This window comes from Trichechus manatus, unplaced genomic scaffold (genome assembly GCF_000243295.1).
Source record: "Trichechus manatus latirostris isolate Lorelei unplaced genomic scaffold, TriManLat1.0 scaffold00013, whole genome shotgun sequence".
Lineage (NCBI taxonomy): Eukaryota > Metazoa > Chordata > Mammalia > Sirenia > Trichechidae > Trichechus > Trichechus manatus.
Genome location: NW_004443949.1, coordinates 20952678 through 20973168, shown reverse-complemented (window position 1 = coordinate 20973168; position 20491 = coordinate 20952678). Strand labels below are relative to the sequence as shown.

The 20491-nt window shown below is 33.4% G+C and overlaps 1 protein-coding gene across 10 annotated transcripts in view; it reads right to left on the bottom strand.

Moving 5' to 3' along the window:
• MYCBP2 (MYC binding protein 2) overlaps nt 1–20491 on the bottom strand; it is a 308219-nt gene that overhangs the window by 123303 nt on the left and 164425 nt on the right. For all 10 annotated transcript variants that reach the window (XM_023726707.1, XM_023726708.1, XM_023726712.1 and 7 more), the window contains 9 exons: nt 17612–17804; nt 16842–17116; nt 13705–13926; nt 9427–9618; nt 7212–7418; nt 5952–6083; nt 4264–4442; nt 1592–1734; nt 93–193 (listed from right to left, as the gene is read on the bottom strand). In XM_023726707.1, the coding sequence (XP_023582475.1) occupies nt 93–193; nt 1592–1734; nt 4264–4442; nt 5952–6083; nt 7212–7418; nt 9427–9618; nt 13705–13926; nt 16842–17116; nt 17612–17804 (1644 nt within the window). The remainder of the gene's footprint in view (nt 1–92; nt 194–1591; nt 1735–4263; nt 4443–5951; nt 6084–7211; nt 7419–9426; nt 9619–13704; nt 13927–16841; nt 17117–17611; nt 17805–20491) is intronic.

Sequence of the window (20491 nt, the reverse complement as noted above, 5' to 3'; positions counted from 1 at the left end):
GCTGCCTCAAACATTCAAGTATTTTAAGATACAAAGTCTTTAAAAAAAAAGAAATTTACAAAAAGACAAAGTTACAGAATTAAATTACATACCTTGGGAATAGCAGCAGCTACTGGTCCTATGTAGGCTATAATAAGAGGAAGCAGCATGGAAAACAGACTGGAAGAGCTAAGCAGTTCTGGAATGTCATCAGCTAAAAAAAAAAATCATTAAAATTATAGTTAGAAGGTAATTTCATTGTAATGTATATTCTGTTCTCGAGAAAAATTACAGTTGACACTGAGTCCTTTGCACTGTTCTAAGGGCTTTATTTACATGTGTTATCTCAATTAATCCTCACAATAAGATACTTTTATTATCCCCAATTTTTATAAGGGGAAATTAAGGCATACCGTGTTTAAGCAACTTGCCCAAGATCATACACCTGGAAAATGATAGAGCCAGGATGTACACCTAAGCTAATAGCCATGATTTTAAATCCCTGCTCTTCACACCACACATTGCTAGATGTGTGACATTAGGAAAATTATTTAATCTGTCTGTGCCTCAAGTTACTCACATGTAAAACAGGTTAATAACAGTATATCCTTATTGGGTATTGTGAAGAATAAGTAAGTTAACACATGTAAAATGCTTAGGAAAATGCCTGCACATATTAAGCACTGCCATCTATTTTTTCTGAGGAAAGTACTTTGCTGGTGGACATCTTAGACATTTACCCATGAATAAGGTGCTAGAAAGAGGTTGAGTCTAGACTGTGAAAATCTCTATAAGTCAAGATTCCCAAATACTGGATTTTAGATCTGCTGTTGCATCAGAATAGCCTGGGCACTTATTTAAAAAAAAAATACAGATTCTTAGCCCTGCCTAAATATCTGGGAATGGGCCAAATATTCTTTATTTTTAGCAAGCTTCCCAGGTGGCTCTCATATACAACCAGGCTTAGGAACAAAAAGGAAGGGGAGGTTACAGTGATTGCTTTTATAATGATAACTCTGGTGTCAGTGTAGAGGGTGACTTGTTAACTAGATAGGGAGTGAGACTGGTTAGGATGTTATCCATCTATGAAAAAGAGAATATTCTCTTGAACCATGGTAGCTCGAACTATGGCAGTAGGACAAAAAAATAGAGAGGACAATACAAACTGGAGTTACCAGTGGAAGAACTCACAAAACTAAATTAAGACAAATGAATTTTGGGGAGACCTTTAAGGTTACCTAGACCTTTGAGTAAATGGTGATGCAATTATCGGAAATAGGACCTACATGAAGAAAAGCAGGTCTAGCGGGAAAACAAAATGCTCTTCAACTACTAAAAGGGGGATAAAGCAAAGATGTAGTTTAATTAAGATATAGTTTTTCTCTTACTGGGTTAACTAAGAATATAATAATATCAGAAATTTGCTTTTGAACATTCTAAAAAATTTTGCATTAGGGTATGGAGAATATGACTAACCCAAAATTAATTGTAAATTTATAATGAATAAAATACTTTGGGATTCTAGAAGGCGGCGCCCTTTAATAACGCTGCGTAAACTAGGGAATAAAGAATTCAAAATATGACTATCAAGAAAGAAAAAGAAAACTCTTACCATCTACAGCAAGAGCTCTATGCAAGAGGTCTTTAGCAGCTCGGACAACAGTGCTCACCACAGAGAGAGCTCTGCTACAGTTTTTATCTTCTTCATTGGCTTTACTCAGAAGTTGGGATTGCAAATCTCCATCAAATTCACTCCTGTAACATGGATAAACATGAGATTATTTTACAATGGTAAGTAGAAAATACCTAACTTTAGGAATCATAGTTTGACTAGTGCTCCTCCTTTAAAGTGTTGAAGTTAAAAAAGCAAATATGTAACTATATAATTTTAAGGAGAAATAAGGGCTTTGAAGAAAAACAAAGCAGCATAAGGGAGTAAGGCAAAGGGTATTATTTTAAATGAGATTTAAGAGAGTCTGTCTGAGGAACTGATATTTCAAAAAAGATAAAAGAAAAAAGAAACCACGCAAAGATCTGAGGGTAAAGCATTCAGGGCAAACGAAACAGTAAGATAAAGTTCGAGGCTACAACAAGACTAGTGAGTTCAATGAACAGAATGAAGAAGTGTGGCTGGAACGAAATAAGAAAGAGTAAAGGATGATTTGGTGGGAATGGTAAACAGGGAAAGGTAAACAAAAGCCTCTAGTCTGGAGGGTTTTGAGCAAGGGAGAAATATGGCATGACTGACACTTTTATAAGACCACTCTGGCTGCGCTGTGGAGAAGTGACTGTAGGAGGGCAACAGTAGAAGCAGGGAGACTAGTTTAAAGGCTATCTTAGTTATCTGGTAAAAGGCAGAAGTGGCTTGGATTAGAATGTTAATTATGGGAGTGGTAGAAGAGGTCAGATTTAGGACATTTTAAAAGTAGAGCGGCCAGGACTTGTTGAACTAGATATAAAGTGTGAGGGAAGGAGAGAAGTCAAGAAAATGATTCCAAGGTTTTTGCCTGTAACTGTGGATGGGGAAGAGGCACTCCTTAAAAGATGTTAAAACCTAAGACATCTAGACATCTATTAGACAACTACACAGAGCATCTTTAAGAGGACATATGGTGTAGTGGCTAGAAGTATAGCAGCTAGAGTCCGATTTCCTGCCTACAATACCAGAGTTCACTAGAAGTGTGACTTTGGGCAAGGTGCTTGAGAGCTCAGTGTCTCAGTTCCCTCATCTGTGAAGTAGTGATAGTAAAAGTGTCTACCTCATGGGGTTATTCTGAGGACTAGATTAGACAGGTGAAGCACTCAGAGAATTGCCTGAAATACAGAAGGTGCTCAGTTCACGTTAACTATTATCATCATCCTCATTATCTGTCACCCAAATAAAGATGCAAAGAGGGAGCTGGATATTCAGTCCAAGGCTCAGAGAAGACCAAAGCTAGAGGTCTACACTGGGGAGCCAACATAGTAGTATGGTATAGAAAGCAAAGGGAATGGTGCAAACCATCACAATATCTAAAACACTGTATTTTATATAAGATAGCAATTCTGGATAGCAGATGCTATTAAGGGGCTCTCTAGCTTTTCAAAATATTTAATTTTTCTTTTGTGCATAAAATAGTTTTTAATCTATAGTTTGAGAAAGAGAATAAAGTACTGTTGTTTATTGTAGTGCTTATGTAACAGATAAAATTCTTTGTGATTGGGGTCAGAAGACTCCTATCTCAGCAGCAGCATGCCACTGTGTAGCTATTTAACACCTGTTATTTCTATTCTATTTGACATGGAGAAAGGAAGCAGAATATCTACACATAGGGAATTGTTTTGCACTGCCTAGACGGTGTCTTCAGATTGTCTATGAAGGAAATGCGGAAACAGCAAGCCTCTAAAAGTGATATGAAACTTGAGGGATCTGATGCTTGAGGCTGAGAACAAATGTGCTGAAGGGTACTCACTACTACCTCAGATTCCAGCTAACAGAAAAATTCAGACTCAGTGAGAAATGCGTATTTTAAATTTTTTTCACCCAAAGGTTGTTACTGCTTATTATTTTCTATCATTTACATACAGAATAGCTTTTGATAAAAATATTAAAAGCACATCATTATACACTCTAGGCCTCCAGGGGCTATCCTGGGCAGGCACAAGGTTCACAGGCATAAAAATCCTCTTCAGACTGGATAACGAGATCAAGGCAACACCAGTGCCTGGGGAGGCTCAATCTGATCACACTCATTTCAGGCATCTTATAAAAAGAAATGAATACATTCCATTTAAATTTGAAATTGTTGGTCAAAAATTCTAAAGTGACAACAAACAGCACATATGCCCAGTAGATAAAATTTTCAATGATATTAAAAGAATAAAGGCAAAAACATTTTAAAGGATTTGCCTTTACAGTAAACACTGAATTTAAATATTAACATGAAACGTCTTTATATGAATTAGCACATGTGCAAAAAAATGCATTGTATAATTTAATTATAGGAGCCCTGGTGGTGCAATGGTTAAGCGCTCAGCTGCTACCCGAAGGTCAGTGGTTCAAACCCACCAGCTGCTCTGAAGGAAAAAAAACCTGGTGATCTGCTCCCATAAAGATTACAGCCTAGGAAATCCCATAGGATAGTTCAACTCTGTCACACAGGGTCGCTATGAGTTGAACTTGACTCAAGAGTCCACAACAACAATTTAATTATAACTATCCACTTAGTGTTTTTCACCTTGGTAGTAAATTGTATATGTTCTACCACTTTAAAATAGTCCCCTTATCTCTATGCACACACCTACCTATAGTACAGTATCTGTGGAATCTGTCCTCTGGTTTGGTTTGTGCCATTACTACTCAAGCTGCACGTGCTGAATGTAAATGTGACACCATCAGGGCACTGAACTGTGGTCATTCCTCCATCCCCATTGGCTGTACGGCTTCCATAGTTCCTCAAGCGCACAGCATATTTAACATTTTCCTTTACAATAAAGATGTAAAACATGTTTATATTTCATAATGTACAGAGGATACAGACAGTACTTTAGTACTAAACTAGGTGAGTATACTGCATTTCCTTACCATATTTATAGACAATTTGAGTTTTTAATGAATTAATAATGATCATACCCAACACTTACTAAATGCTTTTTATGTGACAGAAAATTTTTCTAAGTACTTTATGTGATTTAATTAAGCTAATCCTTAAATGACCTCATGAGGGAGGTACCATTATTATTCCCATTTACAGATGAGAAATCTGAGGCACAGAGAAGTAACTTGCCCAAGGTCACATAGCTAGTTAAGTGATAAAGCTGGAATCTGAACAAAGACAGTGTGACTCTAGTTCTTGCTTTTAATCACACTGTTCAAATACTAAACCAAAAAAAAACCAAACCCGTTGCCGTCAAGTCAATTCTGACTCATAGTGACCCTACAGGACAGAGTAGAACTGCCTCATAGGGTTTCCAAGGAGCGGCTGCTGGATTCAAACTGCCAACCTTTTGGTTAGCAGCCATAGCTCTAAAAGATTTTAAATACATAAGCTAATATTTTTCCTTAATCAGTTTAACTTTTGAAATAAATTTAAACATAGGGAAAAATGGTGAGCTCTTTATATTATTTTAAGAGACTGTCAGAGACAGAAATAGATAGGCATATAAATATGAGGCCTAAATATATGAAAGGAAAAAAATTGTCTAAAATATGATGTACTATATATAGAAAATGTGAGATATGGATACTGCTGTCTCATAATCCATGATATAAACTTCATAATGAAGGTTTTTTGGTATTTCAGTATCTACATACTTTTTGATGAAGACTTTGATGAATCTAACTTATCCAAAATTCTGCTGCATAAGGAATATTACAGTGGAATTCAGAATTATTGAATTACTTTAATGTTAAATAAAAAATTCTCTATTTTGTTAAATAGTTATTTGATAAAAAGTTATATAAAATAATAATAACTTTAATAGTTAATACTTGTGTTTTAAATTAGTTTTCACACAATATGAGAAGAAAAGACAGGGACTAATATTTATTGTTTCTATAATGTGCTAGACAGTGCGGGAGGTGCTTTAGTTCCATTATTTAATGTAATCTGAGTAACACTACAAAGTAGATATTATCCTTTCCAATCTACAGATGAGTCTCAAAAGGGTTAACTGATAAACCTGTCCAGTGTGTTATAGTTAATACGTGGTAGAGCAGGTATCAGAACCTAGGTCTGTCTGAATATAAAACCTAACAATACTTTATACTATACCAAACTTTGAGAGATACTATGCAAAGACAGAATAATAACACACTACAGTATCAGGAACATAGGAAATATTCCATAAACATTTGAAGCATTATGTAAAGGAAAACTTAGGAACAGCTATATCTAACAGAAAATTCATGAAATACGTTTCACTTTTTAAAAGTAAACTACATAATAATACCTCTTATTGACAACAGAAACATTTCTTTGAAATTAAATTACCTTTAAAGGAACAACTTTGTCAAGTCTAATTTCAGCTATATCACTGGGGGAATCATCTGTTGTATAGGTTCCTTTGACTAGTTCTAGAGAGGTCCATCTGTGAGAATGAGTTGAATCTCCTACGTGCTCACTCTAAAACAAAACAAAATCCAACATACTCTTAATTTTATTGTATGAATAATTTCGATTTATAATTAATTTCCATTTTAATTAAAAATAGGCCTATAGAATATCTTTATAATCATATTGATAATGTTTTCTTTAAAGAACTACACATCTACAGCAGTTTCATTAAAATCCTAAACTTTAGCCATATAACTCTGTAGACAATTTGTAAAGACCCTTGAAATCTATGGACCCAGTTTTTAACCTTCAAGAGTAATTATATATTCTTTACCCTTTCAGAGTATGTTTCTATCAGTTAACACATTTAGAAAGACATTCTTAAATTTCCCCATATTGTTTTTAGGAAATTTATTTCTTCACATAAAATTATCCATTAGCATTTCTCCATATGTACTTAAGAAAAAAATCTGGTACTCGAAGCCATTCACTTGTATCAGATTTCATGAGGAGTCAACAACCCAACTCTTTAAATGCGCTTTTCTCACCTTATGCCTTAAACTATTCCCACTTCTTTATAAGAAGAATGCTCTATCTAATTATAGAGCTTAATAAAATACGAAAAAATTAATTCAAATTAATTGTTCAAAATAATCAAGCTACAAATAGATTGATATTCATTAGGAATGATTTACATGACACCCTTCTGTTTCATTTTAATAAAACTTTGTGAAAACTCAAGAAATTTAAACAATTTAGACTATACCAAGATACAGCTAAGCAATCAATAAATACTATCCTTACTAAGAATCATCAATTAGCACTCTATGACAAAATTGCTTAACCACTGACAAAGGTAATAAAACCAGTCTAAATATTGTTCTTGTTTCTTTAAAAACAGCAACAGCAAAATAACAACAAAACCACTCAAGACTTATACTCAGAGGCTTAGCTGTACAATATCTACTCTTTGATTCAATTTCAAATCTATCCTGAAAGTGCAAATATGAGGCAGGAGTGACTCAAAACAGCACACAAGCAATCAGGTAGAATCACTCTCTTCTAATTTCTTTAATGCTTGCCATCTATGGTTGATCTGCTAAACCCTCAAAGGTTTGGATGCAACATACTATGACAATGATAAGTACTCATACACAAGTAACACAGCAAGATGAATGCTGTAAGAGTGGTACTTACATCATCAACCAATACCTCTAATTCATATTCATGAATCCCACCTCCTCCATAGACAGAGAAACCAACCACAACTATTCCAGGTTTGTCTACTGAAAAACAGATTGCATCAGGAGACCCATTCCCGGTGTTCCAACTTCTTCCCTGACTTGTTTTTGTGAATCGGTTAGCACTGGCTTTTACAGAGTGGAGAGAATTAAGTGCATCAACCTGGGAACAAAAATATTAAATCAGTAGTCTGTCCCTGAGTATTAATAATGCATCTTCAACAAAACTATCCAAAGGTTTCCAAAAAGTACAATAAAATAACCTACATTTAACAAGTGAGTTTAAAACTTCCTAAAGGTACATTTCATTAAGAGATTAACAATAAAACCAGATTTTGCCTTTCTAAATTTACAAAGCAAGGTCACTGACAGTATTTTCTTCTTTTAGTCGTATGAAAAAAAAGAAAAACTATGCATCTATCTCACTTAATTTATAATGTCAGAACTATAAACATCAAAGTTATTATAGTCATAATACATGAATGAATTATCACTTATTTTGAAAAGAGATACCAAAAATTTCATTAACATCCTACAGTCAATGGTTTTCAAACTATGCTACACAGGGTTCTAGAGATTCTGTGGAGACAGATACGCAAGGAGGAGACAGACTCAAGGTCCTCCTCTTCAGCCAGACCATCTTTCCTCTTATCTGTGAGGAGATTTGATACATTAATAATATACAGCAATATTATGATAACTTGGCATTTGATATTTGAAAATATATATACACACAAAATCTCGCTAATTATGGGCTTTCATTAGGGAGGATCAGAGAACTTGTTTTGGTTTGAAACTGCTCTTTTATTTATGGAGCCTGCTTCTGATCTAAGTTGGCCCCAGAAATTTGGGAGATTTACAAGAGGAAAAAAATAGAAGTTTATGATTCTAGCAAGAAAAAAATATGGATATCTAAGCTAGGTCCTTCAGGAATTTCCAAGGTAGAATATTAAGTCATCCCACAATCGTGTACATTCCTTTTCATTACAAAGGTAAGTTCTCTGGAGATAACTAGATTGTAAATTTCTGAGAAGGATGTATGCATTATAGACTTTCTTGCATCTTCAAGGGTCTAGTACAGAAGGAAACATATTACAGAGGTTCACAATTCTTTGTTAAAAGAATAACTAAACAACCAAAAATGTTCTGACAAGGGCTTTAATGACTCCTGGGCCAAAATCAGTCAACCAAGAAACCCAGGAGTGTTTCCCAGGGTGAGATAGTAAAATTTGCTGGGAGCACATTTCTAAAGCTAATAGACTGTCATTATGAATCAGTAATGAATGTAGATTAGATGGGTTAATTTCGAATAGGTTCTAAAATAAATCCATAAGTAAGAAAAACAAAGACCAGAAATTGTAAAAGTAAAATAGAGAAAAGACTCCCCTAGCAAGAAATTTAAGAGCTGGGGACACTGAATACCTGCTAGTTATTCAATTTTCATTCGAATGATATAAGACATTTTACAGTAAAACGTTTATAAAATCAACCTACTGTGTGCTCTTCGGGGGGGGGGGAGAAGAAACATTCACCAAATTCAGTTAAAACATTTAGATAAATTATAAAAGAGTAAAAAAGGCCATGAAATAGTGAAAAATATTATTTTATGAAATGTATAACGGCGCTTAGAATGCTTCAAAGTGATTTTTACAAATATAATACTATTTGATCCTTTTAAAACTTTATAGGTGAGACAAAAATTATTTTCTCCATTTTACATAAGTATTTGTCTAGCATCAATCACGTGGGCAGAACTAAGGTTTGAGTCTCTTTACCTTTTTGACACCATCTGTTCATTATTAGGTAGTCCTACCTCTACAACATTGCTTATAACCCAGCAATGTAAGCTACTTTTGCTTCTACTGGGGCATGGTAGTGGGGCTATACAATGGGGCAGATGTACAATGGGCACCTGTACTACTTTGTATTACTGTGATGTTCTGGTATAACAGTGAGGACAAGGGAGCAAATAAAAGCAGAAAAAGGTATGAGGAAGGGCAAAAAAATAGTCTAGTTTTAGGATATTTTCTTTCCAGAAAAAAAAAAAAAGTGAGACACTGACCTACTTGCATTTTAAAATTAGATTTTACAGTATCTAAATAAATGAAAAAAGAAACTGTGGAAATTTTAAATGTGCTTATTATCCAATCTCAAAATACAACACTCATTACCTCAGATCCCAATGCTGATGCTGTAAGTTCACTGACAATACTGGCAAGCAATCCACAGGTGTTAGAGACCAGGAGGGATGAAAAGAGTTCATTTTCTCTCCTCAGGCTGTTCCTGACTGGTAACACAACAATAACCAGCATTTTCTCCAGAACTTCACGGAAGCTTGTCATCCCTGAGATATTCTCCTCACTCTATGATACATAAAAAGTAAAAGTTCTAGGACATTGCTTTATTTTCCTTCACATGAGTATCCAGTTGTAAAAGCTTATTTTTCTAGATGACACCCTTAAAATACAGTCCTGAGCCTATTCCTATGAATCTATCTACTTATATGTAGAGTCATTATATCTACTTTTCACTTTGAAGTTCTTTTTTGAATTACTGGTCTCTATGTATTATAAGGGAAACCCTGGTGGTACAGTGGTTAAGAGCTATGGCTGCTACCCAAAAGGTCAGCAGTTCAAATCCACCAGGGTGCTCCTTGGGAACCATATGGGGCAGTTCTATCTGCTCTGTCCTATAGGGTCACTATGAGTCGGAACAGACTCGATGGCAAGGGGTTTGGTTTGTTTGTTTTTTTTGGTTATGTATCATAAAAGCACCACACATTTATAAAGCATTTGGGTTTTTATTAACTTTGATATTTTATGGTCTCTTACTTTTCAGCAGTGATCCTATATAGAGACAGAAAAGTATTCTCCCCATTTAAAAAGGTTTTTCTGTAAGATTCCAATCTTAGACATATTATTCCTGGTATATTTAGAAGTAAATACTTTTTGTGCATGCAATGTGATAAAAATATGGAATTCTCCGGTAAATATTCATATGAAGTTTTAGGATTTCTATTGCATCTGATTTCCTAAGTAGAAATCAGAAAATTCCAACCTCCTCACCAATATAAAAATTTTGAGATAAGAAATTCTAACTTAGAGTCTCATTAAAGACCAAAGGAAAAATATTTTTTTAAAAAACTGGAAACATTGATTAGATATCTGCATGAAAATTATTCATTTCCTTAACCACTTTCTATACCACTATGGACAGAGAACAAAATGTATTCAACTTCATCAGGCAATCATGACCAATGAGACTTTCAGCTTCAATGTGGGTTAGGGAATCAAATAATTTGGGATCTAGTTCCAGATTTTCATTGCACCTCAATTTCTTCATCTATAAAATCAGGGAAACTATTTGCTGGTATTCAATAAACAAAACTGCCTTGTTGTTCCCTAAGCTAGAAAGCTCTTTCCATGATGTACATTCCAACAGATTCATGACTTACAGATTCAACAGGTTTCATAAAATTATAAAATCTCCTGAGTGGGAAAGGGTCTTAAATTACTCTCTCCACAAAATAAATCAAATATGCAAATGAGTATATACTTTCAATCCATTAGAGGAAATTAAGTAACTTTTCAGTTAAAATCATCATGAGCATTATTATGAGTCATTCAACTTTCCTAATGAACAATTTTAGCATTAAAAAGACAATACACAGTAATAATCTCGACCTTTATTTTTATTATCATTTGAATAAGATTAACATAACATTTTGATTAATTTCTTATGTAATTAGTTTTCCTGGATTTAAGATACTCAATTTTTTATTTTGTTAAAATTGTAATACTTTTCCGTTACATTTCTTTCATTCTCCAGAAATTTTACTTTCTGAAACATCTCAAAAAGCTAGCTTCTGACAAAACTCTCCCTAAATGTATTCCAAAATCAGTAATTTTGCAGTTCTTTTTTTGGTGGGGATTTATTTATTTATTTATCACCTTTTAGTTTTTAATTAGTAATTGCCAGGATTAATACAAGAAGGTTCCCACCTTCTTTTAATGAAGGACCAAAAAACAAACAAACAAAAACACACACCACTAGCCGCTAAATTTTAGAAAAAGGTACTTTTATTTACTAGTGGTGGAGAATGTAAGCTGACGCTAGCTTTCTGGAGGGCATTCTGGCAATCTGCGACAAAGCCTTAATGTGCTTTTCTTTCACTTGAGAGCTTTTCCACTCCTGAAAATTTATCCTGGGAAAATCATCATAAATATGCAGGGCAATTTAGGTTAAATGATATTTTTAGCAGCACTGTTTAAAAAACTAAAATATTGGAAACATTCTAAATATAGAAAGGGTTGATTAAATACATTATACTACACCTAAATGATAAAATACTATAATATTGATTAAAAAGAGGGCAAATCTTCATAGAATATTATTAAGTAAAAAAAAAGTTTACAAAACACTACATGTGTTATGAAACTATTCTGATTTGAATATTGAATGTATGGCTCTCTAAAGACAGACAAACAGTAACTAATAACGGATAACCATCAAATGTTAGTAGGAGGTTAGTTTTCCTTTCTAAAAATGGTTAGAACGCTCTTTTAAAATTTCACTTTATTTTTAAAAAAACACTACAACATTCAAGGAAATTTCAAAGGGGGAGGGGGAACCGGATTACCTATAACTTTATCACCCAAGCGTAAGTGTTTTCATTTCTCAGTATTTTCTTTTAATCTATAGCCTTTTGCATACATATTTTCCATAGCTGGTCATCACAGTGCGTGTATATGTGTATGTATATGTATAATTTTGTTTTCTGACTTTTTAATTTAAAACTATTTGCCTTGATATTAAATGCAAACATAGCTATTTTTAATGGGTGAACCATACTCTACCAAACTGATATATTTAATCTATTTCATCTAATTTAAGGCTCTAATTAAGGTTTCTATTTTTTCTTTTTAATACATACTTAGTTTTAGTCTCCCAAATATTCCCTTGGATAATTTTCTACGAAAATACCATAACATGTAATATTGAACTGACGATTTGTTTTCTTAAAGGTAACTGCTAGTTTATAGACCCTCAACTCAAGAGCTTTATCTTTTTCACTCCTCTTTTAACCACTGGCTAATTAAAGGCCCAGTAAATAGGTACACAATAAATACTTGCTAAAAGAATGAAAGAGAAGGATTGGTTACACTGATATATAATGTCACGAACAATCTATAAGTTTAGTAGGTTTGCTTATAGTTTCATCCGCAAAGGACTTTATAAGAACAAAAACTTAATTTTCTAGAAATAAATTTGTACCTTAATATGATTTTCATTCATATGTAATTATTTGCAAAACTGAAATTTTTCCCATGCTGCCTTATTCTCTAAATCTCTTTTGTATTTATTTATTTTTTTTTATCATTTCTACTAGGATCCTGCAAAAGTTCTATATGAACTCTGCAAATTTTCTCCCCACTCTGTTATTGTCTTTTTTTATTCTTTGCACCATTATATAGATTTGATTCTAATCAACTTGGAAGTAATTATATATGGTTTAATGTGTGTCTTTAAATTAATTTTTTCCATAGTGCTTTCAAAAAAAACCAGAAGTTTCCTATGTCTATTGTTTTTAATGGCATATTTTAACATAATCAAACGTTACAGAGTGACATCAACAAGCTGCTCCATGCTCTGGTCCCCCCAGAGAAACACCAAAAAAACAAGCAGAAACTGGCAGAATCAACTTTGTTAGAACTCTGAAAAGAGTTCTGATACGTGCTACAAAATGGATGAATTTTGGAAACACTGTGCTAAGTAAAAAAGCTAGCTGCAAAAAGACAAATACTGTATGATCCCATTTATATAAAATATCTAGAATAGGCAAATACATAGAGAGAGTAGATTAGTGGTTACCACGGGCTCAGGGAAGGGAGAAATGGGACACTACAGAGTTTCTCTTTGAGGTGATGAAAATTTTTGGAAATAAATCGTGGTAACAGTTGCACAACTTTGTGATTATAATTAATGCTACTCAAATGTAAATTAAAAATGGTTACAATGGCACAAAAATTCCTATAAACGTTTCAAAAGCTTAAAAATAGTTATACATAAAATCTTTTAAAAATTATTTCCCTAGAATTCTATCATGACAATCTAAAACATTCTATTAGAAGTTAAAAAAATGCTTATAATACCTGTAACTTACTCTCAAATGGTTTAGAAAAAACAAATATAGTTATTCATTGTATAACTCCTTCAGATTTTCTATAAGTTGGGGATTAGTCAAAATAAAAAACTTACAAGAGAAAAAAAGACTGATTATATAATTTTTTTCTCTTAATTTTAACTGTTCTTGTTCAACATATGATCAGCATTTACTAATGTAGAAGAATTGCATTTACCAGTGTAAAAAGAATAAGCACCAAGCTAAACACACCTCCATTTATCGTTTTATTGTCTCAATATAAAAGATGTTTCGGTAGAAGACCTACCTGACTGAGTTTCTCCATATGTGCCACCAAAAGGGGAAAACGGTGAACGAGAGTTGAGTCATTCTCTGTGCTGACCTGTTTAACAATTGATCTTAGTAGTACTTCTCCATCATACGCAATAGGGAAGATTGAAGTCAGCTTAACAGAAGTGTGACACAGAGCTGACATAACAGCTGCAAGGAGTCGGCTACTTGATGTCTTGAAGTTTGCTTCTTGAATATCCTTTTAAAAAAAAAATTGTACATACACCCCCCGAAAAAAAAAGAAAAAGAAATATTGCATCAATATAATCAAAGGTTCTGGATACAGACAAGGCAAATACAAAATTTTCTACCACTCAGTCATTTTTACTGTCTTAGTACAAAATATTATTACATCAATACTTTTAAACACAATTGTTTAAGTTATTACTCAATGAAGATGGAAAATCATTAAGTAGGGTCAAGAAAAGTCAGCTTTCTGTTCTCTAATAAATGAGATTGTATGTATTCATAAAATATGCCCAGAATCACAGTTCTCTTCAGGATTACTCTTAATGAAAGACATGAAAAGGCCCCAATTAGTAATTATAATTGTGTTACTATAATAACATTTACTAAGGTGAAAAATTTATGTCATTATGACCATAGTTCACTCAGAAAAATGAGCAGCATACTTATAAAGTAGCACACTTATAAAGTTTTATAACAAAGTATCTTAACACATTGCTTAGTTCATCAAACACAAGTTAAAATCAAGCTAAAAGTAATGTCATCTTCCATACGTTAAGCCAATGTTTGTTAAATTGTTCAGTCCCAGAGGAAGAGAGACAACCATATCAGATTGGGCAGGTTTCGAGAATAAAATTAAATTGTACACTAGTCCAGGCAGTAATCTTTCCCAGGAGACTGCTTGGTAAAATACACTGCCCTGCCATATGGATCCAAAGTTGCCAGCCTAGTGACTTTTTGGTTTTTTTGGGGGGTAGGGGTGGGGGTGGCTCAGACCTCCAGTACAATGTTGAACCTTGTGCCTTGTTCCCAAACTTATGGGAACATTAAAAAGTTTACCATTAAGTAGGATGTGTAGCCGTGGGGTTTTTTTCATAGCTATTCATTTTCAGACTGAGGTTTCCTTATATTCTGAGTTTGCTTAGAGTTTTTTCTTTTTATTAATTTACTTTTTATTATGAACAAGCACTAATTCTGTCAAATGGTTTCTCTGCATCCATTCAGAAGATATGACTTTCCTTCTATATTCAGTTAATATTGTGAATCATTACATTGATTGATTTTTGTAAGACAAACTAACCTCCCACTTCTGAGATAAACCTCACTGGATCCTGATATATTATTTTATATATTGCTGGATGCAATAATAATATAGTTAAGAATTTTGCGTCTATGTTTCTGAGTGATAATCATCTGTAGTTTTCTTTGCCAGGTTTTGGTATCAGGGTAAAATTAGTTGAGAAGTGTTGCCCCCTATATTTTCTGAAAGAATTTGTGAAAGATTGATATTCTTTCTTTCTTAAATGTCTGACAGACTTCACCAAGGAAAAGAGTTTTCTTTGTGGGGAAGTTTTTGATAATAAATTCAATTTTTTAATGGCTATAAGGCAATTCGGATTTTCCATTTCTTGGGTCAGTTTTGATAGGTTGTTTTCAAGGAATTTGTCCACATCATCTAAAGTTGTAAAATTCATTGGCATAAAGTTTTCATAATATTCTCTTATCTCTAAAAAAAATTATTTTTTATTGTGCTTTAGGTCAAAGTTTACAGAGCAAATTAGTTTCCCACTCAATAATTTACACACACAGTGTTTCATGACACTGGTTGCAATCCCCGCAATGTGTCAGCACTCTGTTCCCCATATCCATTTGTCCAGTTTCCTGCCCCTTCCTGCCTTCTCATCTTTACTTTTTGGCAAATGTTGCCCTTTTGGACTCATATAGATTATTCTAGGGAGCACTTTCCTCATGGGGGTTATTGTTTATTTTATAGGCCTATTATTTGGCTGAAAGGTAATCTCTGGGAGTGGTTTCAGATCCGAGTCCCTTATTATACTTTTAATGCCTGCTGGGTCTACAATTATATTCCCTATTTTATTCGATAATGGCATTTTGTTTCTCTCCTCTGTCTCTTGATCAGGCTTGCTAGTTTATCAAGTTTGTTGATCTTTTCAAAGTACCAACTTTTGTCTCATTAATTTTCTCTATTTTCTATTTTACTGATTTCTGTTCTTCTCTTTATTACTTGCTTTCCTCTACTTTGTGTTTAATTTGTTCTTCCTTCTACCTTCTAAAGGTAGAAACTCAGATCACAGATTGTAAACCTTTCTTCTTGGCTAGTATAGGCATTTAAAGGTATAATTTTCTGTCTAAGCAATGGCATTAGCTACATTCCACAAATTTTCATGTTATATTTTTATCTTTCAGTTTGAAATATTTTCCAGTTTCCTTTGTGATTTTGTCTTTCATCCACTGACTACTTAAGTTTTATTTTCCAAATATTTGGTGCTTTTCTTGATATATTTTTGCTATTGATTTCTATTTTAATTCTAATGTTGCCTGAAAACACACTCTAAGACCTGAATTTCAAATTTTACTAAGACTTATTTTATGGGCTAGCATATGATCTATCTTGATGGATGTTCCACTTGTACTTATCCTTTCAATTCTGTCAGTTCTTCTCCCTGATGTGTTCTGAAACTCTGTTATTTGGTGCATACAAACTAATAAAGATTGTTTTCCTTATGAATGAATGATGTTAGCATGCAAGTTCACTCAGTTCTCCCTCCTTAGTGTTCTTGTTGATGTGCAGGTAGCAGAAGCATGCCATTCTGGTGCTCTCTGCCCTCACACACTCATTCACCCACTGGTGTTTCCTTCTGTTACACACATACTCACTCACTCACTCTGTCTCACAGATTCAAAGAGAAGATCAGCAACTGCACAATGTACCTGCCAATTTTATAAATAAAAAATTATAATGCAGACAAGTTTTAAAACTCTAACTATGCAAGTTACATATACCAAGCTAATTTCCTAATACACCTTTTATAAAAGTTTGAAAGATGAGGCCAACTGTATTTTATTTTCTTGAAGAATATAAGTAACGATCAGATTTTCAACTAATATTTTACAAACTCAAATTACCTGATCCAAACAATTCAGCAGATCACAAAGACAAGCCCACTGTAAGGCAGGAGTTGGGTAGAAAGAATGAAAACAGGCAGTAAAGGTATTATGACACTCTTGAAGGACAGCTTCTAAGAGACTCAAGGGTTGACTGAGGTATCCTTGAGGATCATTATCCAACTTCACCATGCAGTGATCAACTCCTTCTGATAAAATTTTTCTTAACAAAGTTCTGGTTTTTCCAATACACTCTGCTAATTTGCTAGTTTCTTCTACAACTGCTTTTCCTGTAGCTTTGAGAGAATAAAACAACTGCTAATTAAATAAAATAAATACGCATGATAACATTCAGTATAAAGTAACACTTTCCTATGTTGCTAAGAATCACAAGTACTTAGACCCTAGAGATGAAATAATTTAGAGATTAAGTGTGGTCCTAAATTAATTTCTTTTTAAAAATCTAAATGGAAAAAAAAATCTGGCTTTAGCATTTAAGTCCAAAGCAGTTGTTCAAAATATTTCTATTTGACAGAATTCATTTAAAATAACACTTTTATTAGAGTATTTAATTTTAACCTAAAACAATCTCACTTCCAGAATGACATGTAATCTATTTTATTTTGTATAAGTAAACACAGAAGCATTATACCAAGATGACTTTTTCCGCTTATTCTTGTAGCAGGTCAAAGGCAGTTGGGGAATCTTAAACTCTTGCTTATCCCTACTTAAACCTTCTCAACGTCTCAAATATTTTCTCTCTAAAGTCATTTTAAAAAAATTCATCATACCTGACACTGGATAAATTTCACAGGTATAGACACGCAATAACCTCAGACAACAGGTACCCACAAAGCGCAGTCTCTCTAAATCTAGTAGTGTAGCCGTGAACTGGAATCCTTTTAATCCTCTAAGTTCTTCAACTCCTAAGACTAAGGTTGTCCAGCTCCAGTGAAGAATACTCAACAATGACTCAAAACATTCCTAATCCAGAATATGAAAAAAATAGATAAAAATTAGTTCAAGTGATACCATAAGTTGAATCAAATGGAAAGACAACAACATTCAATTTCAGAATTTTATCGTGAAATTTTTATGAGCTTCAGAAGCCCAAAATTACAGACAATCTCATAGTTCATTCATTAAATCACCATTAACAGTTTCTTTGAAGTTTGATAACAAAGGTAAAGATGTTAGGCATTTACAAAAATAATGTTCTTAAAATATTGACACATTTAAAAATACATTTTTTAGTTTTGCCACTACCATACTATCTAGTTTATTCCATGAATAAGGAAATTTAAAAAAAAATTCTAAATATATGCTCACTTGAAAAGAAAATCAAACTCTACATTGTCACAGTAGGATTATATAAATACTTTAATAATTTTTGAATGAATACGATAGTGTTTTACTATTAAATACCAGTGACAGTATCAAATATCTTATTTTATGACTACATATAAAAATTTACAATACAAACTATAGCCAATTCTTGATAAATAAGTTAATAAAAGAAAAATTGACTAGAAAATACTAAAAAAAAGGATCATATTTGGACTTAAAATACAGAATATAGGTTTATGGAGGTGGATATCCCTCTCAATTCCAGTTGTCTGCAAATTACATTATGCTTACAACCCTGGTGGTGTAGTGGTTAAGACCTATGTCTGCTAACCAAAAGATCGGCAGTTTGAGTCTACCAGGTGCTCCCTGGAAACTCTATGGGGCAGTTCTACCCTGTCCTATAGGGCTGCTATGAGTCAGAATCAACTTGATGGCAACCAGGTTGGTTTTTCTGGATTACAAGATAACACATACTAGGTGAATCTCAAAAAGCAAAGCACCCCACCAAGTCAAAGTCATATGCTGAGAGTAATATCAATAATAAAAGAGTTTATAATTAACTATAAAAGGAAACTATTTAATCAATTCCTTATATAAAGATATCTTCCCTTTATCTAAATGACTTAATAACCACCAAACCACTCAGACATAAATACAGAAGCATCACTAAACACAGAATAAAAGAGATCAACTGAAAAAGACATGACAGTCAGATATTTACTTGGATCAAAAGACTCCAAAAGAAGCCAAAGTTCTTGTAGTCTCTTATTCAAAATATACTCTCTGTAAACTGCCAAAGCTCTTTTGCAAGGTCAAAGTAACAAGATATATAAAAATATTTCAAGTATAAATATTCACATAAGCATATAAGTAATCAAAGACATATATATATGGATGGTCATTGTTATGGGCTGGATTGTGTCCCCCAAAAATAAGGGTTGTAAATCTTAACTTCTATGCCTGTGGTTGTAATCCCATTTAGGAATGAGTTATCTTTGTTATGTTAATGAGAGGATTAGTGTAGGGTGTGAGTTATCTTTTACAAAACATAAAAAGAGAAGATTAGAGAAGCAGAGATGGGGAAAGGGAGATGCCAAGCCACATGCAGATCACCCAGGAGCAGAAGCTCAGAAGAGACAAGGAGTTTCCTCCAGAGCAGACATAGAAAGCAAGCCTTGCCCTAGAGCCAGCACCCCGAATTTAGACTCCTAGCCTCCTAGAATTCGGACTCCTAGCCTCCTAAACTGTGAGAAAATAAATTTCTGTTTGTTAAAGTCATCCACTTGTGGTATGTCTGTTATAGCAGCACTGGATAACTAAGGCAGTCATTTAGCAAAATGTAATAATAAAAACTGAGAAACAAACTGGTCCTTCAACAGGAACAATGTTGAATAAATTAGAATCCAATCATCTATGGGACACTGTGCAAACATTAGAAGAGACTAGAATAGAATCAAATGTACTAACATGGAAAGATGTCCATAGTGTATACTATACAATAAAATTTAAAAAAGGAAGATAAAAACTGTAAGTATCATTAAAAACAAACAAGAAGGTTATATAGAGCATTAGGTTATACAGCAAGCAGTACACACTAAATTTGCATGTCCATATAAAATGGGCTGGAAAGAAACACACCAAACTGTAAATAGCAATAATATAGGGCGATAAAAGGGGAATGGGGAAAGAACTTTACATTACTCTTAGTACAGTTTTATCCCTACTTCACACTGTTCTCACCAGGATATGCATCAATTTTGTAGTTTAAAAAACAAATAATAAAAGAAAAAATATTCTCCTTATACAATTTACCAACATATGAGACTAACAGCTATGTTAATAAATCACATTCATATAGTTCTTTATCATTTAAAGTACTTTTAAAGTATCGTTTTTGTACTTCCAGAGGTACCTCAGAAGACAAGCCTGGCGATCTGTTTCTGATAGATCACAGCCTTGAAGACCCTGTGTAGCAGTTCTTCTCTGCACACATGGGATCACTATGAGTCTGAATCGACTCAATGGCAACCAACAACAGCATCTCATTAGAAATTCATAAAGAGGCTACGATGCAGTTTATTTAGATGACTTACATAAGAATCCTCAACTAATAAATGAAAGAGCAAGAACTTAGTTCAGACTTTCTGAGTGCACATACTGTGTTTTTGATTACATCATGTTAACTTTCCATTCTACACTGGTAACCACAATAGAATTGTGTACCTTTAAACGTAGAATGGGGATAGTCAAATAGTTCAAGAACATCCCTAGTTATAGAAGCAACTTGTCTATTAAGTATTAAAGTAATACTTATTGGGTCAGCA